General features: G+C 46.5%; 1 protein-coding gene across 6 annotated transcripts; it reads left to right on the top strand.

The window, feature by feature from the left end:
* The first annotated feature begins 288 nt into the window (after nt 1-288).
* Nucleotides 289-11,803, top strand: VSX1 (visual system homeobox 1). 6 transcript variants are annotated; one of them, XR_004431073.1, is made up of 6 exons: nt 518-980; nt 3,162-3,240; nt 3,724-3,847; nt 4,802-4,982; nt 10,049-10,156; nt 10,671-11,803. XR_004431073.1 is itself a non-coding variant. In XM_033185397.1 (5 exons), the coding sequence occupies exons 1-5, from the start codon at nt 563-565 to the stop codon at nt 6,420-6,422; spliced, it is 1,092 nt and encodes a 363-aa protein (XP_033041288.1). In that variant the 5' UTR covers nt 289-562; the 3' UTR covers nt 6,423-7,247. The 6 variants fall into 6 exon arrangements, 3 of the variants coding, with proteins under 3 accessions (XP_033041288.1, XP_033041290.1, XP_033041291.1); XM_033185397.1 differs by lacking the exons at nt 10,049-10,156; nt 10,671-11,803 and adding an exon at nt 6,133-7,247 and having other exon boundaries at nt 289-980; XR_004431075.1 differs by lacking the exon at nt 4,802-4,982.
* The last annotated feature ends 8,330 nt before the right edge of the window (nt 11,804-20,133 follow it).

The following is a 20,133-nucleotide window of genomic DNA, read 5'->3' as shown; positions in this document are numbered from 1 at the left end:
AGAAGGCCTTCTTGCAGGGAGGCCTTCCTGGCATCGGCGGCGGAGGTGGAGGGCTGGCTGGGCACGTATAGGTGGTAGCCACCGGGGTGTGGTTGGCAATGGAGGTCCCTAGGTCTTAATAGGCAGTTAGGTCACATCAAAGAAGCTTCAGGGCAACCGGGAGTGGGGCCTCCACCCAGAGAGTCTGGAAGGAAGGAGAAGACCACGCCAGGATGTAGAACTTGCGACTTTTCGAGGGACAGGTAGAGAGCGGAGTCATTGTCCCTTCCCTTCTTTCCTCTCCTTCATCCTAGAATGGGGTGGGGTGGGGTGGGCTGGAAAGAAGAGAGGAGAAGGAGGTGACTGAGGGGACTGCAGCTGGAAGGGCGGTAACTAAGGGGAGGGGAACTGGTGGCGTCCCCATCTCGCGGGTTCCGGAACGGCGACGCGCCGGCGCCCAGCTGATTGGAGCCCTTCAGGCCTCCCGCGCCAGACCGACAGCCCAATCCTATAAAGCTTCGTGTAAGCTGGGTCCTCCGCAAACCGGATCCAGAGAGGCTCGTGCCTTGCTTGCTAAAGAACCATGACCGGCCGGGACGCGCTGTCCGACGGGCGCACTAACAGCAGGGCGCTGGTGCCTGGCGTTTCCCCCAGGGGCTCGCGCCCCCGGGGCTTCGCCATCACGGACCTGCTGGGCTTGGAGGCCGAGCTGCCGGCGCCCGCCGGCCCGGGATCAGGCTGTGAGGGTCCGGCGGCAGCGCCGTGCCTGGGCCCGGGGCTTGACCGCTCCAGCCTCGCGCATGGGGCCCTTCCGCTGGGACTCGGCCTCCTCTGCGGCTTCGGCACGCAGCCGCCGACGGCCGCTCGAGCGCCCTGCCTGCTCCTAGCGGACGTGCCGTTCCTGCCGCCCAGGGGCCCCGAGCCCGCTGCTCCGCAGGCCCCCAGCCGTCAGCCGCCTGCGCTCGGCCGCCAGAAGCGCAGCGAGAGCGTCTCGAAGTCCGGTAATCAGGCCCGCACTTTACGCTCCTACCCCGGTCCCCTAGGCTCTGAACCGCGCAGGGGTCACAGACCATAGCCCCACCGCGCCCCTGGCCCCAGCGGCCCAGATCTAAGCGGGAGCCCAGAGGGAGGCCGCTTCGCTGGAGGGGCATTCGCGCAACTGCGCCGCTTGCCCCTTGCTGCATCCCAAATCCCTGCCTCTCATCCGGGGTGCTGTTCCGTTAGCTATGTGGGATCGCCACCACCTGGTTCCAGGTGGAACCTTTTGATGAGACCCTGGGGTCTTGGCACCCCAACAACCATCTCCAGAGGGCTTTTTTTCTCCCCAGCGCCAGGCGCCAGTCTCGGCCTCTGGCAGCGGTGTGGGTCGGGAAGGCCCGGACCTTTGTTGTTCACCAGCAGCACCGAACAAGGTACCAGGTGGAAACGCGGGCAGAAATATCAATGATCGAATGATTGAAGGTCCTTGAAGAGCACTGGGCCTCGAGCCCTGGAACTGTCCGCCCATCGGGGTGCTGAAAAGAGAGTCCCGGGTACCGCGCTCCTCTACCCGCGCGGCGTCCACGCAGTCCCCCGTGCAGGAGAAACAAGCAACCTCGAGGATTCATTGTAGTTACGCCTAGAGATGTGTTCCTGGCCTACCCATTTCGCCAAAGAAATTCTGGCGGGTCGCGGGGAAAGAGAAGGAAGCAATGAAATTCTATGAAGGCCAAGGGCTAAGAAAGCGAGTGGTTTTGGGTGTGGGAGAGAAAAGAAAGAATTATACAAGAAAGGGTGGACTAGCGAAGGTACGTGGTAGAACCTGGAGCTGAGCATCCAGGCAGCCAAGGCAAAAAGAATACATTAGGTCTCTGATACTAAAAGGAAGCATGTCAGATCAACAGGCAGGCACATTTTCGCTCCACTCTAAAAGGAATGAGCCTCTATGTAAGATGAGCCTCTATGTAAGATAAAATGAAACTCCCTATTATTGTCACTAAAAATGCAAAAACTGTCTTCATGGGATGGGTTCTTTCTTACAAAACCAAAGGCAGCTAAATCCTACTCTGCTGGCATTTCTGAAAGTCTGGAGCAGAGCTGTCTAAGAGAAATGCAATGTGATTACATGTTTGATGGAAATTTCTCACAGTCACGTTAAAAGTGAAATGAATCTAAATACTATATTTTAACCCAACAATGATCACAAATATTATCATTTTACATGTAATCAATACAAAAATATTTTACTTTTTAGGAGCACTAAGTCTTCTAACTCCACTGAGTGATTTATGTTTATAACATGTCTTGATCTGACTGGCCACATTTCATATGCTCGATAACCTTATGTGTCTCATGTCTCATCAGGTTGGACAGTCCAATACAGAATGTTTTATTCCAAGTCAGGTTTCTAGTGAACTAATTGATGGATGAGTAAAACTAGTATTATTTAGTTATTTTTGCCTTTATTCATTTTAAAAATATTTTGAGGCAATTATACTTTCTAGCAACGAATCTCACAATAGTTCTAACCTTCTTTTCCATCTAGACTTTTTGATATAATGAGTATAAAAAGGTAAAGCACAGTGGAATGGTTCTTGAATTTTCAAGGGCAACTACAAATCATCTGAGCACACTTGTCAAGAATGAGCCTCCTAGACCCCACCTCCAGAGATTCTGATTTGGTGCATTAGGGAAGGGGTGCAGTTCTGACAAGCATTCTGATGTCACAAGCCCCAGACTTCCTTTGGGAAATGTTGGTGTAGAGGTTAAGATGATGAGGCTGGGGGCAGAAGGGTGGGTGTGTTTGGAAGCAGTGTGGGGATAGAAGGTGCAATCAGTGACCGAGTAGTTTTGGCTTCAGATAATCTGGGATTTGAATTCTCAACTTCACCATTTACTAACTGTGTGATCTTGGGCAAATTACTTAACCATTCTGTGCCTCAGTTTCCTCATCTGTAAAAATAGGATGATAATGATAGCAGCCATTTTGGTGTTTTACTATTATATTAAGAATACTTGAGATAATGTAGGGACAGTGTTAAGCACAGAACTGGGATCTAGGAGGCACTAAAAATGCTAGTTCATATTGTTAACTACTCAAATACCCAAGAGGTTCATAACTTCAATCCTCACATTAAAATCCAGGAAATAGAGGGGAGAATATGATCACCTTTAAAGTCCTCTTCTTCTTTTTGTGCCAGCAGATGAGGACAGCCTGTCTGAAGACAGGAATGACCTAAAGGCGTCCCCCACCCTGGGCAAGAGGAAGAAGCGGCGGCACAGGTACAGGGCCAGGCAGTCCCCTCTGCCTGCCTTTCCTCGGGACACAGCCCAAGGTTTATGGCACCTGCATCTGAGAATTTATGAACCTGCATGATGGCAGGCCCAGTGGTTGGCAGTAGGAAGGGCACAGAAGCCATTTGGGAAGATAATTCTGCTATTCCTAGGAGGCTGGGAAAATGCTACAATCTTGCTAGCATTTTTTTTTTGGCAGTATTTTAAAGACAATTTTGTGGGCCTGTCAAATGGATTTTGTCAGAATGAGCTGATGGAATTCGTTAAGAAAGAGCTAAAGAACTGTTTTTGTTTGAATGAAATTTCTGGACTTTACATCAGCTAATCATTCAGAGGTGGGGTGTTCCATTATCATGAGATGGCTTCTAGGGTGTGAACAGCAGGGGAAGTAGGCACGGTGGTCCTTAAGGCCAGGGAGGTTGCTGTCCCCAAGGGACACGTGCCCACGTGTGTATTTTGGGGTCCTTGCAGGACAGTTTTCACTGCTCACCAGCTGGAAGAGCTGGAGAAGGCGTTCAGCGAGGCCCACTACCCTGATGTGTATGCCCGAGAAATGCTGGCTATGAAAACTGAGCTCCCTGAAGACCGGATACAGGTGTCTGGGGTCCCTTTTCTTCTTTCCAAAGACACCACAGAGAACGTGTCATTCCCACATTCAGTGAGCCAATCAGCAGTCCCTTCTCTACAGCCAACACTCTCCCTTTGCACAGAAACTCCCTTAGCTGAAGGCACCACAAGAGCATGTCCCTGTGACCCTCATGCCTTTTTTCATTTTATTACTATTTAGTATCAAATCATTCTTTAAAATCACATGATAGTGTGTGCTGCAACTGGAAACTATATAAAGATACGTCAATGAAAAAAAAAAAATACTGCCTCTCCATCTCAAACCCTGAAAGAAATCAACATAAATGCCTGAGAAGACCTTTCTCCACTTTGAGGAGTGTATTATCTGCCCCTGAATATGTATGTGCATATACATATCTACCTGCATATGTACACACGCTGACATGCATACACAGAATTTTGCTCTTGGTTTTGTCAGAATATATGTCACTAACTATTTTTTAACAGCTACACCAGATTTCATAATAGTCTTTTATTAACATAATGTTTTTAATGAGAAATATCACCAGCATCCCAAGAGCCTAAGCTTGGAAGGAGCCATTGCCCCAGTGAACTCTTTCCAATCAATGAGAAAAAGCAGGAAACACTGTAGTTGACATCTTGACACAATGTGGGAAAAGGGAGTTTGATTATTTAGTTTTTTTCATTCCTGACTCTATGGAAACTTCAGTGGACTTGGTCACGCGTGTCCCTACCGCGCTGAATGCCCGTGAGTCCGGACCGCACGTGGGCGCCGCTGGGGACTCCTGGGCGCGCTCCCTGGGGGCGGCTGATTGGCCCTCGGGAGCTATTTCCTTCAGAAATAGCATGGAATCGTGCTCGGGAGAGAAGCTCCGAGCCCAGGGACGCCGCCTTCGCTCCTCCAGGCGCCTCTCTTCACTGTCTCTTCTGTGTGCTCTCTGCTTCTCCTGCCTCCAACCAGGTCTGGTTTCAAAACCGCAGGGCCAAGTGGCGCAAGCGGGAGAAGCGCTGGGGCGGCAGCAGCGTGATGGCAGAGTACGGGCTGTACGGGGCCATGGTGCGCCACTGCATCCCGCTGCCCGACTCCGTGCTCAACTCCGCCGAGGGTGGCCTGCTGGGCTCCTGCGCGCCCTGGCTCCTGGGTAAGGAAGGGCCCCCGGGAGCGCACTGCTAGAGGTGTTGTAGGAGGTGGGGGAATCCCCGGGGGTCCCCACCGAGGCAGCCATTTCCAAAGCAAAGCAACGTCAGTTTACTGAGATTCAGGTCCAGAACCGTTCTTATTATTTTTAATTAATAACAAAGCTTGCAGCATCTGGACGGTTGCCTCATTTTTCACAGAGATTGTCTAGGCTGTGTGGAAGTCTCACCGGGCTATGCATGCTAAATAATTTGGGATTTAAGGGTGAAATGACATCATTGCATTATGTGAAATATGTTTCCCAAGTGTTGAATGCTGTTAGAATTTGTAGAAACTGTGCAATTTAGGGAACTTGGTAATAGGAAACAGGGCGGTGCTGAGCAGAGACCCGTGGAGACAGTGAGCCCCTCCATCTGAGTCAGGAGAGCTGGCCCTGGGCTTGGTTCTGCCATGAACAACCTGTCGAGTGGCTTTTCTGTCCCTTGGATTTTTGGTGTTTAAACAGTCTCCGCTGCTGAGGTCCAAACTTCGCTGTTGGGCACTCTCAGGATGCTCCACCCTTGTTGCCCTGTTTGCTGTCGCCAGAAACCAGCAGGCAGGGATCGCAGATTGTGGGAATGAGTCACAGATGAGTACCTCCGGGCATGGGGGGATTAGTTAGGAGGATCATGGTGGCATTTTAGGTTTAGATGGAGGAAGTTTTTCGCTCAGCGAACAGTTTTTGAACAGCTACCAAGCAGCCCTATCCTGGGCACTGGAGGTTCCAATCATAGATATGTCTCGACTTTGCTCTCAAGGACTGAAACAATAGAGGGAGCATTGTGGGCAGTGACCCAAGCTGGCTCATCTGAAATTACACAAGCAGGTGGGGAGGTGGCTTACTGGCATCCATGAGACCGCAGCCTTGGGGAAAGTGGGCCAATGCCAATTACTGTCATCCAAAACACCTTTGCTGGATGTGACCCGGGGTCAGACACCTGCTTTAAACCCCTAAGGTGGGAGTTACCTACCTGCTTTTCCTGTAGGCCCCAGAGATAGGCACTGACAAGGACAATTCTAGTGGGATTTAGAGAACAATAAGAAGGACATTTACTTCATTGCTGAATTTAAATTTATATTTTTATTTTTTCCCTTTTTTTTTTTTTTTTTGCAAGGGATGCATAAAAAATCCATGGGGATGATAAGGAAGCCAGGAAGTGAAGATAAGTTGGCAGGACTCTGGGGCTCTGACCACTTCAAAGAAGGTTCTAGCCAGAGTGAGTCAGGACCACAGAGATGCTCGGATAAAGTGAGCCCTGAGCATGGCTTGGAAGATGTGGCTATCGACCTCTCCAGCTCTGCCCGGCAGGAGACCAAGAAAGTGCACCCTGGGGCTGGCGCTGAAGGAGGCTCCAACTCCATGGCACCAGAAGGGCCCCAGCCAGGGAAGGTGGGAGCCGTATGAGACCCACAGGTCCCACCGTCAAAGGCTGAAAATGTGCATGTTCCTCACTGGCATTTTCCAAAAAGACAAAAATGGTCCAAGACATATACGCTCAGTTTGATTTTCTTCTGACACTGTCAAGATAAAATGCAATGCCACTTGCTTTAAGAGGACAGATGAGTGACCTAGGAAAATTCTATTTCATTCTAGAATGGAAACGGTTCCTTAATGGCACTTTAACCAGTTAATTTGGTGCAAAACTTTGGATTCTCTTTTGTAGCTTAAGCAGGAAGGACCCGAAGTTCAAAAATGATTTCACTGCTGGGCATCATTTGAGATGTATGGTTCAATGTGCTATGCAGATGAACAGGTTAGGTCTGATGTCCTCTTTCTCAATTAGGAAATATAAAATTCTTTAATCTCCAGAAGAATCTGATATCTTTATAGTGAAGACTTCATACAGACACGTGAATGAATTATATTGTCTTTACCTTGAGCTTGGCCTTGGATAGTTCAATTTTCTTGTTACGGAGTAATTTATGTTTTCCTGAGTGTCACTTGATAGGCTATTTATATTGGAACTCAAAGAAAGCCATACTCTGGGCGTTTCTGCATTTCCTTCAAAAATAGCATGGGATCACATTTAAACAATAGTTGGATAGCTGGAAACAGTGTTTTTAGGTCAGACCAGGCTTTTAGTCTTTTACAATTTTTGATTGAAAGCACTTTAGTGACTTGGATTTTGTAAATGTTTCCTTTCCTGCATTTCCTTTGCCATTTCTTTATTATTTTAAAATAAACATTTTGTGGTGTGTTTGCTTCTCAAGGCACTCCCTCTATTACACATGTGCACATCTCCACTATCTCTGATCCCAGCCAGGCTCTCCCTTCACCCCTTCTCAATCTGGGGACACGTGACACATTTTATTTATTCTTCAGGCTGCAGCTCTTACCATGTGTTGCTTTGTCAACTCCTCTGGGGCAGCAGCTGTGTCTGACTCACTCTTTGGAGTTCAGAGTCCAGAGAGATACCTTCTAGTTGATGGGAAAATGTGGTGCTTCGTGAAGAAGGAAGGGCAGTGCAAGGAAAGTGTGGAGCTGCTCATTGTGAGGGCTTTCTCTGGGAACTGGCACAGTGATCTGTCAGGCTAGGCTTGGTGGTCCCATCTCTGCAGGTAAGAAAACAGAAGCTCTCTCCCTTTGGCCAATTTTTCTCATCCTATGCTAGTTCCATACTCTTGGGAAAATTAAACATTACCAATTCCTTTCTGTAGCAACAGAAAATGATGAGCCCTATGTTCTTATATTAATTATCGCTAATAGAGATCATAACTGAGGCCCGAGACTGCATCCATAATGAGCAGTTGGCATGAACTCTGGAATTTCTTCTGTCTTTCCTGTTTAGAGACAGCAGCCCTGGCTCCGGGCTCTGGGGCCACACAGGTTCTGCCTCCCAGAGGGTTCTCAACACATTTCCTCATGTTTACTCCTTGGTTGTTGCTTCCATCCCTCTTCCTTAGCTCATCCAGGATTGAGTTTGGGAGAGGGAACCAGTAAGCTGTGCAACTTATATACACCACACTTAGACAATATGGGCAGCCACTAAAATTGTAACAGTAAGGCATATTTATTAATGTGAAATGATGCTGACAAAATGTTGCTGAGTAAAAAAAATCCCTAAATAAAAGAACAAAGATAGAAATAAACAAATATGTAAAGCAGAATGAAAATGAAATAAATAACCTTAACAACTGGTTCTGCATACAAAATATACAAGTAGTGGACAAATCTCTATCTACTGTTACAAAGGAAAAGGGGAAAATAGGAAGTGGCACAAGACAAAGGGGCTAGGAGCACTAAAGTAAAAATGGAAGGATGCTTTCTTAACATAAGGAACGCTCTTCAATATGGTAGGTTAATATTTTATAATGTATACATACTTACACGTGTGTATATATACACATATAATGTAAGAGCATAGTCTTTGAGGCGACTTTGCCACCTCTAGCCATGTGACCTTGGATGAATTACACTACCTTTCTGATCTCTCGGGTTTTCAACTGTCAAATGGGGATAATAGCAGAACACTCGTTTTTCTGAAGATTAAATGAGATGACATGAGTAATGTACTTGGCTCAGTTTCTGGTGTAACTGAGGAAGAAGAAAATTAAATATTTATTATTACTGTAATTATTGGCATTTCTATTAATGTCAAAAATCAAGTGAGACAGTTTGTTATCATTATCATTATTTGACAATATGGGACCAACAAAAGAAATCATGGAATATTAGCTTGTTGGAATGGTCTGCAACAACAACTCAAGAAGAACTCTAGGAACACAGCAAAACGTCACTCTAAGAGCAGGGCCCGGTGTGTCATTGGGCTGCTCTCTCTCTCTGGCTGTGCAAGGACCAGGAGCTCAACTGGCCACGCTCCACAGAGGACCACCACTGTCTTGTGTGACTAGAGTCTGGAGATAAGGACTTTGAGCCGCTCAGCAACATCATCAGGAATCCAGGACTCAAGCATGTCCCTGCAAGGTCACTGGAGGCTCCTGAAGTCCAGACATCACAGTGGAGACCACTTACGGCCACACTTCATCAAGAAGTAAACCCCCACCGGCAAGCAGACCCACCTCTCACTCCTCAGCGGTCAGCACTGCATGTCACACTGGGGCCTAAGCCAGTCATCACCAGCCAGGTGGGCAGAATTCCTTGTTTGGTTTAGTCCAATCAAAATTCACCTCTGGGGCTGGGTTGTGGCCAGTCCCTGCTCTTTTGCCCATTAACTAATATAATTTGGCCCCTTTCAACAGAGAAGAAAGAAAGGGGTATGACTGCTGACCAACCAACCAATAGGTCATCCCTACACAGGAGATAAAGTAGTGTGTGTGTGATATTAAGAGAGAAAACAAGAAACGTGTGCATAAAGATGAAAAAATAGATGAAAATTCTTTAAAATATTCATAAAATTTTTCAGATCATGGACAAATGGATACTTTGAATTTTTAAATATGTTCTAAGTTTTGTAAAATTAGTATGTAAAAATAAAATAATTTTTATTATTAACATTATTAAAATATTAACACCACTTTCTCAATATAGGGTTAAATTCACATGAGACAAAAATGCTTTTAAAATATCATGTGAAAGTTTTTCAGGATAAAGAGTTCACATCTTGCCAGTGACTCCTGCATGGTTCTCACAGTCCCAGCCTGAGGATGAAGAGGCCAGCAGGATTTTACACTTGGTCCTGTCAACCCTCACTCAAATCCCACAGCACGTCAGATTGGAATCTGGCCACAGACTGACAGTAGGACTGAATTGTTTCCAGTTTTCAAAACTGTTTGCCAGCTGAAATGCAGCTGTTAAAATCTAAAAGGAGATTTCAAAAAATTACAGTTTTAGTAAGGCAAATTTGGAAACATTCCTAACACTCCTGTCTCTGTAGCAGCAGGAGGAAGCAGCTCAGGACTTGAGGACATTCATGAATTAAGGTGATATTTTCAGAAATGACAGAAGAACAAGATATAACAACGAATGCTTTTTCCTTAGGTTTAATCATATATAAACAATATAGGAAAGCAGAAATTGTTTTCTGTAGTCAATGAATCATGTTTAAATTCATTATCTCTTTGCATTCTCAGAGGATGAGACATTGGGCTGCAGAGAAATGAAATGAACCTGCTAAGCCGATTGTCAAATGGATGAGAAACTCAGAGCCAAGGATCGGGAAAACACCCTTAAAGAATGAGGTGATGGCTGAGTCTGTCCCAGGCCAGTGCTTTGATAAGACTGTGATCATCACAGCGGGATAGTATTGGCTCAGAGGGAAGAATGGACCCATGCATCAGGAAAAGGAGCAGGCAGCACACACAGTGTGGACACAAAGCTGGTGTGGCTGACACCCGGGGAGGGCTGGCTTTTTGGTAAGTTACTGGGACAACTGTTTGTCCATATGGGAAAACATACGATTGGACTTGTACTTCACACCTTACAGGAAAACACTTCCAAGTGGATTAAAGACATGGTATATATGTTTGGTGTATGAAAGGCAAAACTATAAAGCTTTCAGATGTTTTGATTTAGAAGATCCTTCAATTATCCCCAAACTGTGGCTTAAAACAATCATTTTAAGCTCACAATTGTATGCATCTGTTTCAGCTAGGTTCAGCAAGCCACAGTCTCTTGTTCTCTCTCAGCCCCACCTTCTCCTCTTTCTACCTACATATATACAAAAGTTGTTGAGAAATACTCTCTGTTTTCCAGTGCAAAATTCTGCTCCTGGAGGCTCCTGTTCACTGGACTTTGCAGGAGGCACACAGGCTCCCCAAACCCTGCTGTGGTGCCTGATGACCTTCAGCTGAACCCTGTAATGCTGCTAAAGTCTGCCCCTCTGGAGAAATGCTCCGGTAGCATTGTTCTGCCTCAGGAAGCATACCGATTTTCCTGTGTCATCCTGGATGATCACTGCTACCAGACTTGCCCCCTGCAGGGCACCCTGATGTGCAAGGAATTCAACAACCTGGGAGTTGAAAGCTTTGGTCTTCCAAGTTCAGTGTGTGCTTTCCTGTATTTGTTACCAGCTGATGAGAATAAACCTGCAGTCATGACAGCTAGGTCCAAGTGACAGGTGCAGAAAACTGCTCTTACAGAAACGCCCCTCCTTATTTAAGAGGCTTTGTCTATCACTCGGAACTGCTTCTACGCAAGATTATCTGCTGAAAGGGAAATGTCCATACTAGGGCATTGTTCTGACTTTTCTGGACGTCCTCAACCCAAAATGCCTTGAAGAAAAAAAAAAAAAGACACTGAGGGTTAGGGGAGGGTCTTACTCTGTCTCCAGGCTGGAGTGCAGTGGCACGATCATAGCTCACCGCAACCTCTACCTCCTGGGCTCAAGTGATCCTCCCACTTCAGTCTCCTGTGTTGCTAGGATTACAGCGTGAACCACTGCCCCAGCTACTTCCAACTCTTAAGAGTTCACCCCAGGCTGGCTGCCCTTTTCCTCTCTTTCCATCATGAGTGACACACGGGCATCCCCTTCGGCCAGTGTGGCTGACCTGTGCCTGCCTGGGCGCTCAGCTCGGCACCCATGTGAGTTCACAGCCTGAAATTTTAAGCGGAGGAGTTTCTGTGCTTTTCTGCCCTGGTCCCTCTTACTGACCCTCTAAGTCACCAGCCGTGGTCGTCTCCTCTTTGACCCCTGATCTCAACCCGGGCTTTGAAATGTGTTTGTTCACATAATTGTCTGTTACCCACCCTTCCTGTCATTGCAGAATCTGTTGTCTCATACTGACATTTTAGGACTTTTATTCACTTTCTTCTGTTGAAGATTGCCTACTAAAAAGGAGTACTTCCTCCTTTTCATTCTTTCTTTATAAGACTTACATTTTAATAGATAAGTTAAAATTGTATATATTTATGGTGTAAGACATAATGTTTTGGAATGTGTATACATTGTGGAAGGATTAAATCCAGGTAATTAACATAGCATTACCTCACATAATTTTTTTTTTTTTGGTGGTGTGAACACTTAAAATGTACCCCTTTAGTGATTTCGAGTACCTAATACATTGTTAGTAACTATAGTCACTGTGTATACAGAACTTAAACTCATTCCTCCTGCAGAACTGAAATGTTTTGTTCTTTGAAAAGCCAGGTTGCCTCTTTTCTATTTCCCTCTTTAACACAGTCAATTTTGTGCAGTAACTAAACTGGAAAGCGGAGGAGATTCTGGGATCTCCTTCACTGTCCCATTAGAGAGCCCTTGGAGGGCCAGGGATTCCATAACAATGACCAAGGTGAAGCCCAATATTGCACAGGAGTGTGTGTGTGCAGGGGGTTGGGGGGCGGCATTCCTTTTCCCAAGTAATGCAATGAGTCTTGCAAGAAATTCCTGCATGGTACACTTCTCTGCCCCGGATCACATCTCCTCAAATATCTCTTACTCCGGCCATTGCCACAGCAACTGGTCTTGCTTCCTGCTGTTAAATTCAGTTTAGTCTAAAGCTGCCTCCTTACATATTTAAGTCTGGCCAACAGGTTTCTTTGTACATAGTAAACTATAACCTAACTGGATGTGTAAACAGGCTGTAACCTACTCTCGTGCTAATCACTGAGTTTTGGCCAATCACAGTGGGCCAACTGTTCAAACCATGTTCAAATAAGACAACATCAAGCTGTAACCAGTCTAACTGTTTCTGTACCTCACTTCCATTTTCTGTGTGTGACTTTCCTTTTTCTGTTCGTGAATCTTCTTTGGCCATGTGGCAGCACTGGTGTCTCTCTGAACCTATTCCGGTTCAGGGCTGCCCAATTCACAAATCAACCTTTACTCAATTAAACTCTGTTACATTTAGTTTGCCTAAGATTTTTCTTTTAACACTGCCCTGGGGCTTCTCTGACTTTGAGATGTGGACGTCTTAGGTACCCCTGCTTGGTACTTCCACCTGTGGACCCTGAAGGGCTTCCTAGAAGAAGTCCATAGCACACACAAGGCAGCCCGTGACCAGTCAGGGGAGTTCTTGTGATTAATTCTCCTCTTTTGCCTTTGTGATGGAGACCTCTGAAGTCATTCTATGCAGCAACATGAAGATCCTGGTGGCACCCAGCCCTGGTTGCCCTTGGCGTTACAGACTGGAGAAGGAATACTTGCTGGGCATTCTGCCCATCCCCTCTCCCACTCCTCAGTCCTGCATCCTCTCCCAAGTCAAGGCACCTGCCCACAGGCCCACAAGACTGGGAGCAGGAGTGGGACAGGATGCCAGGGCCAACAACCCCAGCCATGACTGAATGCATCACAGAATCTGAAAGAACTATTGTGACCTAAAGTTCCATCTGTACACACAAACTCGTTTTACCTAGTTCCGTTTTGTAAACAAAGTTTGAATCCAGTGAAATAGCCACTTTTGTGGATTTAGATGATATACAGTTACTGCCCCAATTAAAAAAATGATTTCAGGATTTCTTATACATGGCCTGAAAATACTATGACGATCAATTTTTCAGTTTCCCTTTGTATTTCCATCAATCTTTGCTCATATTTTTGGAGTTGTATTATTAGGTGTCTGTAAGTTAAGAACTTCTAGATCTTCCTGGTGAACATTTATCATACAAAGTTTCCCCTTTTAACTTTCTTGCATTTTGTCTTACTGTGCATTTTGTCTGATATTTAATTCATATTTATTTGGTAAACATTTTCTATACTTTTACTATCAACATTTCTAAATATGTTTTAGGTTTAGGTTTGTCTCTTGAGGAGTATATACTTGAGATTTTGAAAATCCGTTCCAAAAATCTTTTCTTTAACTAGAGAATTTACTCCATTTATATCAATTATAATTGTTGATATTTAAATTTTATTTTAACAAATTTATTTCTTGTATTTGCAAATGTTTTTTACCCTTTCTTTTAAGTCTATCTCTCCTTTTTTTTCATTTTTTAAACTGCTCAGTTTTCTTGCCTCTTGTCCCCCTCTACTAGATTAGAAGGTATATATTCTGCTTCTATTTGTGGTTAATCTAGAAAATTTGACATGCATATTGATGTAAATGTAAAACTGTCCTGAACATTCGAGGAATTATAGGATGCTACTTTTGATTTCTTAATTACTTTCTACACTCTTGTTCAGGACTTTTCTTTTACCTTGTTTTTTTCTTAACTCCATGATGCAGGCGTTATTGCTATAATTTCATATCACTAATGTTTCTTTAGATTTACCCACAAGTGTAACAATTTCCTTGCTCACTGTCCTTCCATTGCAGGCACACCACCCTTATTATCCTCATTTGGGGGATAATTTTTCTTCTTCTGGAAGTAATCCTGAAGTAATAGGGTGAAAAGCCTATTAGTTTTTGTTTGTCTGAAAACGTATTTTGTGCTTGTTTTTGAAAGATGATTTCGCTATTCAAAGTTGACAATTATTTTCCTGAAATACCTTAAAGATTTTACTCAGCTGTCAGCTGTCAGTCTAAACACCATTCCTTTGTAGGTAATCTGTCTTCACTCTCTGACTTTTTAAAGACTTGCTGCTTATCTTTGGTTTGTGACAGTTTCGCAATCATGTGTTGAGGTGCTGCTTTCATTTTTATTTAGGTCAACTGGAATTTGTGTACTTCCTGAGTCCGAGTATTGTCTTTCATTAATTCTAGAAGTGTTGCAGCTTTTAATTCATTGAATATTTCCTCTCCCCATTCTCTCCTTCTAAAACTCCAAATGTTCGTATCTTTGTGTGCGCGCGCATGTGCATGTGTGTGGTGTGCGTGCGTGTGGTGTGTGCGTGTGGTATATGTGTGGTGTGTGCGTGTGTTTAGTGTGTGTGTGGTGTAGTGTGTGTGCACACGTGTGTGTGGTGTGCACGTGGGCATATGTAATGTGTGTGAGTGCGTGCGTGTGTGTGCACATGTTTGCTCACAAGTGTGTGTGTGGTGTATGTGAGCACGTGTGTGTGTGAGCATGCCCGTGTGTGGTGTGTGTTTGCTGTGTACGTGCGTGTTGTGTGTGCACGTGCGTATGTGTGGTGGTGTGTGTGGGTGTGTGCCTGTGTGTGGTTTGTGTGCATATGGTGTAGTTGTGTGGGAGTGTGTGGTGTGTGCATATTTGTGTGTTGTATGTGTGTGCGGTCGCATGTGTGGTATGTGTGAGTGCATGTGTGGTGTGTGTGAAGTGTGTGTGTGGTATGTGTAATCTGTGTGTGGTGTTTGTGCATGTGTGTGTTAGTGGTGTGTGCAGGTGCATGTGGTATTTGTGACCACGTGTGTGTGTTGTGTTGTGTGTGTGTGCTGTGTGTATGTGGTATGTGGGGGGTGTGTGTGTTGTGTGTCTGTGTGTGCATGTATGTGGTGTGTGTGTCTGCAAGTGTGTGGTGTGTGTTAGTGATGTGTGCGTGTGTGTGGTGTGTGTGTGCGAGTGTGTGCGGTGTGGTTGTGTAGGTTTGTGTGTGGTGTGTGTGCATGCTGTGTGGTTGTGTGTGGTGTGTGCGTGATGTGTGCGTGTGTGTGGTGTGTGTGTGGTGTGGTGCCTGTGTGTGGTGTGTGCGTGGTGTGGTGCCTGTGTGTGGTGTGTGCGTGTGTATGACGTGTGTAGTGTGTGTGTGTGGTGTGTGTGTGGTGTGGTGCCTGTGTGTGGTGTGTGCGTGTGTATGACGTGTGTAGTGTGTGTGTGGTGTGGGGGAGTGTGAGGATGTGTTTCTGGTGTGTATGGTGTGGTGTGTGGTGTGTGCGTGTGGTGTCTATGCATGTAGTGTGTGTGGTGTGTGCATGTGTGTGGTTGTGTAGTGTGTGTGCGTGCATGTGTGTGTGTGTGGTGTGTGCATGTGTGGTGTGTGTAGTGTCTTTGTATGTGCGCACGTGTGTGTGTGTGGTGTGTGTGGTGTGGTGCCTGTGTGTGTGTGTGCGTGTGTATGACGTGTGTAGTGTGTGTGTGGTGTGGGGGAGTGTGAGGATGTGTTTCTGGTGTGTATGGTGTGGTGTGTGGTGTGTGCGTGTGGTGTCTATGCATGTAGTGTGTGTGGTGTGTGCATGTGTGTGGTTGTGTAGTGTGTGTGCGTGCATGTGTGTGTGTGTGGTGTGTGCATGTGTGGTGTGTGTAGTGTCTTTGTATGTGCGCACGTGTGTGTGTGGTGTGTGCGTGTGTGTGGTGTATTTGGTGTGTGCGTGTGTGTGGTGTGTGATGGGTGTCTGTGTGTGGTGTGTGCGTGTGTGTGTGGTGTGCATGTGTGTGGTGTGTCTGTGTGTGGTGTATGTGTGGTGTGTGCGTGTGTCTGGTGTATGTATGGTGTGTTTGGTGTGTGCGTGGTGTGTGTCTCTATGTGTGTGTGGTGTGTGTGTGGTGTGTGTGGTGTGTGTGTGGTGTGTGCGTGTGGTGTCTATGCATGTAGTGTGTGTGGTGTGTGCATGTGTGTGGTTGTGTAGTGTGTGTGCGTGCATGTGTGTGTGTGTGGTGTGTGCATGTGTGGTGTGTGTAGTGTCTTTGTATGTGCGCACGTGTGTGTGTTGTGTGTGGTGTGTGCGTGTGTGTGGTGTATTTGGTGTGTGCGTGTGTGTGGTGTGTGATGGGTGTCTGTGTGTGGTGTGTGCGTGTGTGTGTGGTGTGCATGTGTGTGGTGTGTCTGTGTGTGGTGTATGTGTGGTGTGTGCGTGTGTCTGGTGTATGTATGGTGTGTTTGGTGTGTGCGTGGTGTGTGTCTCTATGTGTGTGTGGTGTGTGTGTGGTGTGTGTGGTGTGTGTGTGGTGTGTCCGTGTGTGTGTGGTGTGTGTGTATGTGTGTCTATCCCATGCCCCATGTCTTGCATCCTCTTTTCTAAATTTTCTTTCTTTTTTACTCTATGCTACAATTTCTATTTAATGGGAAAATTTAATTAATTCAGTTATTACTGATATGATGTATGGACATATCTCTTTATCTTATTTTATATTTCCCAACTTGCCCTCCTTGCTTGTTCCTTCCCCACTCCACCCTTTCCTATTTTGTTTCTTTAAAACTGACCAATTTTTGTTCCATTTCTTTCACCAATGGTTTGGAAATCACATACTCCTTTTAGTTGTCTAAGAATTATACATAAAATTTAAACATACCAAATAAACATATGTTTCTACCACTATGTAGAGTTAGCCTGCATTATATCATTCCTCCACCCAGACAAAAACTTTTGCATGGCTTTACTTTACTTTACTTCTACTTCTGCCTGGTCCCCAGCCAAAAATCCTGACAGTTTCCCCAGAGCACCTTCCCAGTGCTCCCAGCTGCCCTCTCAAGCCACTTCCCAGGTCTGGCTGCCATTGTCAGAAGCTACTGGACGGGAAATCTACCAAAACATCAATGCCTGCTTGCACAGTAAGTCCAGGGTAAAGTTAATTCTAGTTAAACTAATATGAAAAGAAAACCACAAACGGTGTTTCTGACTATATCCGTCAGTTATAGTTTCTGCCTTGAATTCCAAACTATTTGCCTGCTACCTGCCAGGGGCTCCTCCTCAGAATTTCTCTTCCACCAAGGGATTTGCGTTTTTCCAATTTATTAGACCTTTAAAGGAATCTATTATCTATCTATCTATCTATCTATCTATCTATCAATACACTTTCCATACCCCGTCCTCCGTCTTGATGCAGTAGGTATCTTTGCCAGGGCGAAGAGATTTCTCATGTCCTCATCCGGAATTCCCCTAGCTCAGGACTATCACACTGCCCTGGCCATAGTCAATCTGTGTTGATTCATTTACTAAGGAGACACAGGCTATTCTGAGAGGGCTCATTATTAGGGAAATGCTCCTGGGCTTCCTTTGATGGCGGTATGATCTTAAGGAATGCGTGAGTTCTTCTGGTTGGCTTGTCCTGTGGAAGACTTGACAGATTGCTTAGACAGGCTGGAAAGCAGCATCAGTGACAGCGCCAGGGGGCAGTGTTGGCCAGCTTTACAATTTCTCACCATTCAGCCCGGTGAGAAATTTGACTAATGCTGTTAGTTCCTCATCAATAGATACACATCCTCTTGGGTCCCCGCTGATGTTTTCAGGGCTGGGGCCATGTTTCATCTCTCTTTGGGACCCACAGAAACTGGTCCCTGAGAAAGCCATGTCCAGCCCTAGCGATCAGCACCTTTGCAGACAAATTCCTCCCCTGCCTGTGATCTCTGCTCAAAGCTGTAATTGCATCATAAAGCTTCACCCTTGAGTTTGAGCTGAGAGGCTGGGAAGCCCAAGAAGTTCCTGAGGGCGTAGGCAGAGATGCGATGACAGTTTTAGTGGCCTTTGCCTTCTCAGGACGGGGCAAAGGGGCCAACAGCTCACATCTAGCCAAAGGCTATTCCCTGGTTTCCCTCTCCCCCTTGTAGCCTCTTATCATGGAGGGGTCAAGGAACCAGGTGATTGCTGCAAAACAAGCACCTGGGCAATATCTGCGTGACCGCTCAGGCAGTGCATCTGGCTCCAAGATCACTCAGGGGACAGGGTGGGCCACCAGCAGACAGCAGGACCCCTGGCCCTGCGTGTGTGTGGGGACGGGTTCAGGCTTCTGCTGGTCAATGAAACCACAGGACAAAGCCATGAGGGCAGGGAGCCCCTGGTCTTTCTGGTGCAGTGGAAACCCTGCTGCTGCCGTGCCTCTGCCTGGGTGTGGGAGTCTGTTTCTCCGAGCACAGTGTTGAACTTGGGACTATCCCTTTTGTCCTCTGGACTATAAGCCTCCTCCTCTAAGCTCCACACTCTAGTTGTCACTCAAATTCAAACTAAAGCAAACGCCGAGTTCTAGCTGAGGATATATTTCCTAGCTTCACCTCTCAATTTTTAGTTTTATGCAAGTCAAAATCCAAACCTTCCCAGCCAGAGCTGGCTGTCATTCTCAGAAGCTAGCTTACTGGAAATCTACCAAAATGTCAATGCCTGCTTACACTGAAGTCCAGGATAAAGTTAATCCTAGTTGAACCAACATGAAAAGAAAATCACAAAGGGTGTTCCTGTGTATATCGCTCAGACATGGGCTTGGGTGGCTATGTCTCTGCTCCAGCCCTAAAGTAGTGTAAGAAACAGTGGTTGTCCCTGGCCCAGAGTGACAGCTCCCCCTTGATGAGGGTGGGACAGTTGTGAGCCAAAGAAGACATTGAACGGAAGGAAGGAAGGCAGGAGTTCTCCAGAGCCAGAGTCTGGTAGTCCTTAGGCAAATCTGTGGAGGGCCCCACACTGGCAGAGGCTGTGATTTTAGGAAAGGAGAAGAAACTCTGGCTATTAAGTCTGGCATGTCCTTAATGGGACTCACACACCTCTTGGAATTTTAGAGCTCAAGGATTCAGAATTTGGATATCACTGGTTCATTTTGCAGATGAGAAAACTGAGGCCTAGAGATGTCAGGGGCCTTGCCACATGGCAGGTTGGAGGCAGAACAGAGGATAGAAGCCAGGAGGGGATCTAGGCCTCTCTCTTGGCTCCCTGTCTAGTGCTATCTGTACACTCAGGGGGTCCATGAAGGAGGAAGCCATTTTTGATCCACACAGGAGGCAGGATGGTGGCCACAGCTCAAAGTTCTGAGAGCTTTGCCCTTGGAGTGACCCCAAGATGTCCCTGTGATCTCAGAGACTTATGGCTCTCAAGTAGCACTAAAAGTGACACCTGGTCTTGAGTGACAGCAGGCAGTATAGCTATGGCAGTGGGGGACCCCCAGGAGAGGCAGCTTGGGAACGGGGAAGGGGACATTGGCATGTAGGGGGTCTTGCTATGCCCCTCTTGGCCCTGCAGACCTGGCAGTTAGGAGACTGGTTCTCCCAGGTGTAAGATTCTCATGGTATCTTCCTTGACCACTGAGGGCTGCAAGGGGTCTTGTGGGGAAGTCCTTTCTATGGGTGGATGGATAATGTCTCCAGCCTTGCATGCTCATGGATGGCTGGGGTGAGTGATTAAGAGTTACCATGATTTGGTGCTGCTGGAACTGAGTTACCATGTTGCTTGTGCTGACCAGGAGCTGGCCCCACCACAGAGCCCAACTGTTCTGCCTCCTGCACCGCCCTCAGAGCATCACACAGCATAGCTGCCTGGCCGGGCATCCCGCAGCCCCAGGAAGGATGCTGGAGAGTTGCTGGATTGCGCTTTCACTTCCCAGCCCCTTTTGTGCTTGTGGCCACCCTCTCTTGTCCTGTGCTTCACTGTGTGTTGTTGGGTTGACACTGCAGGGTCGGGGGCACACTGCACATCTGCAGGGCTGGGTGCGTGGTGCCACAGTGCATGAGGTTATGGTGTGTTGC

Source organism: Trachypithecus francoisi, unplaced genomic scaffold (assembly GCF_009764315.1).
Source record: "Trachypithecus francoisi isolate TF-2019V2 unplaced genomic scaffold, Tfra_2.0 Lachesis_group21, whole genome shotgun sequence".
In the NCBI taxonomy this organism is placed as follows: Eukaryota; Metazoa; Chordata; class Mammalia; order Primates; family Cercopithecidae; genus Trachypithecus; species Trachypithecus francoisi.
This window is presented reverse-complemented; position numbering and strand designations above follow the sequence as displayed.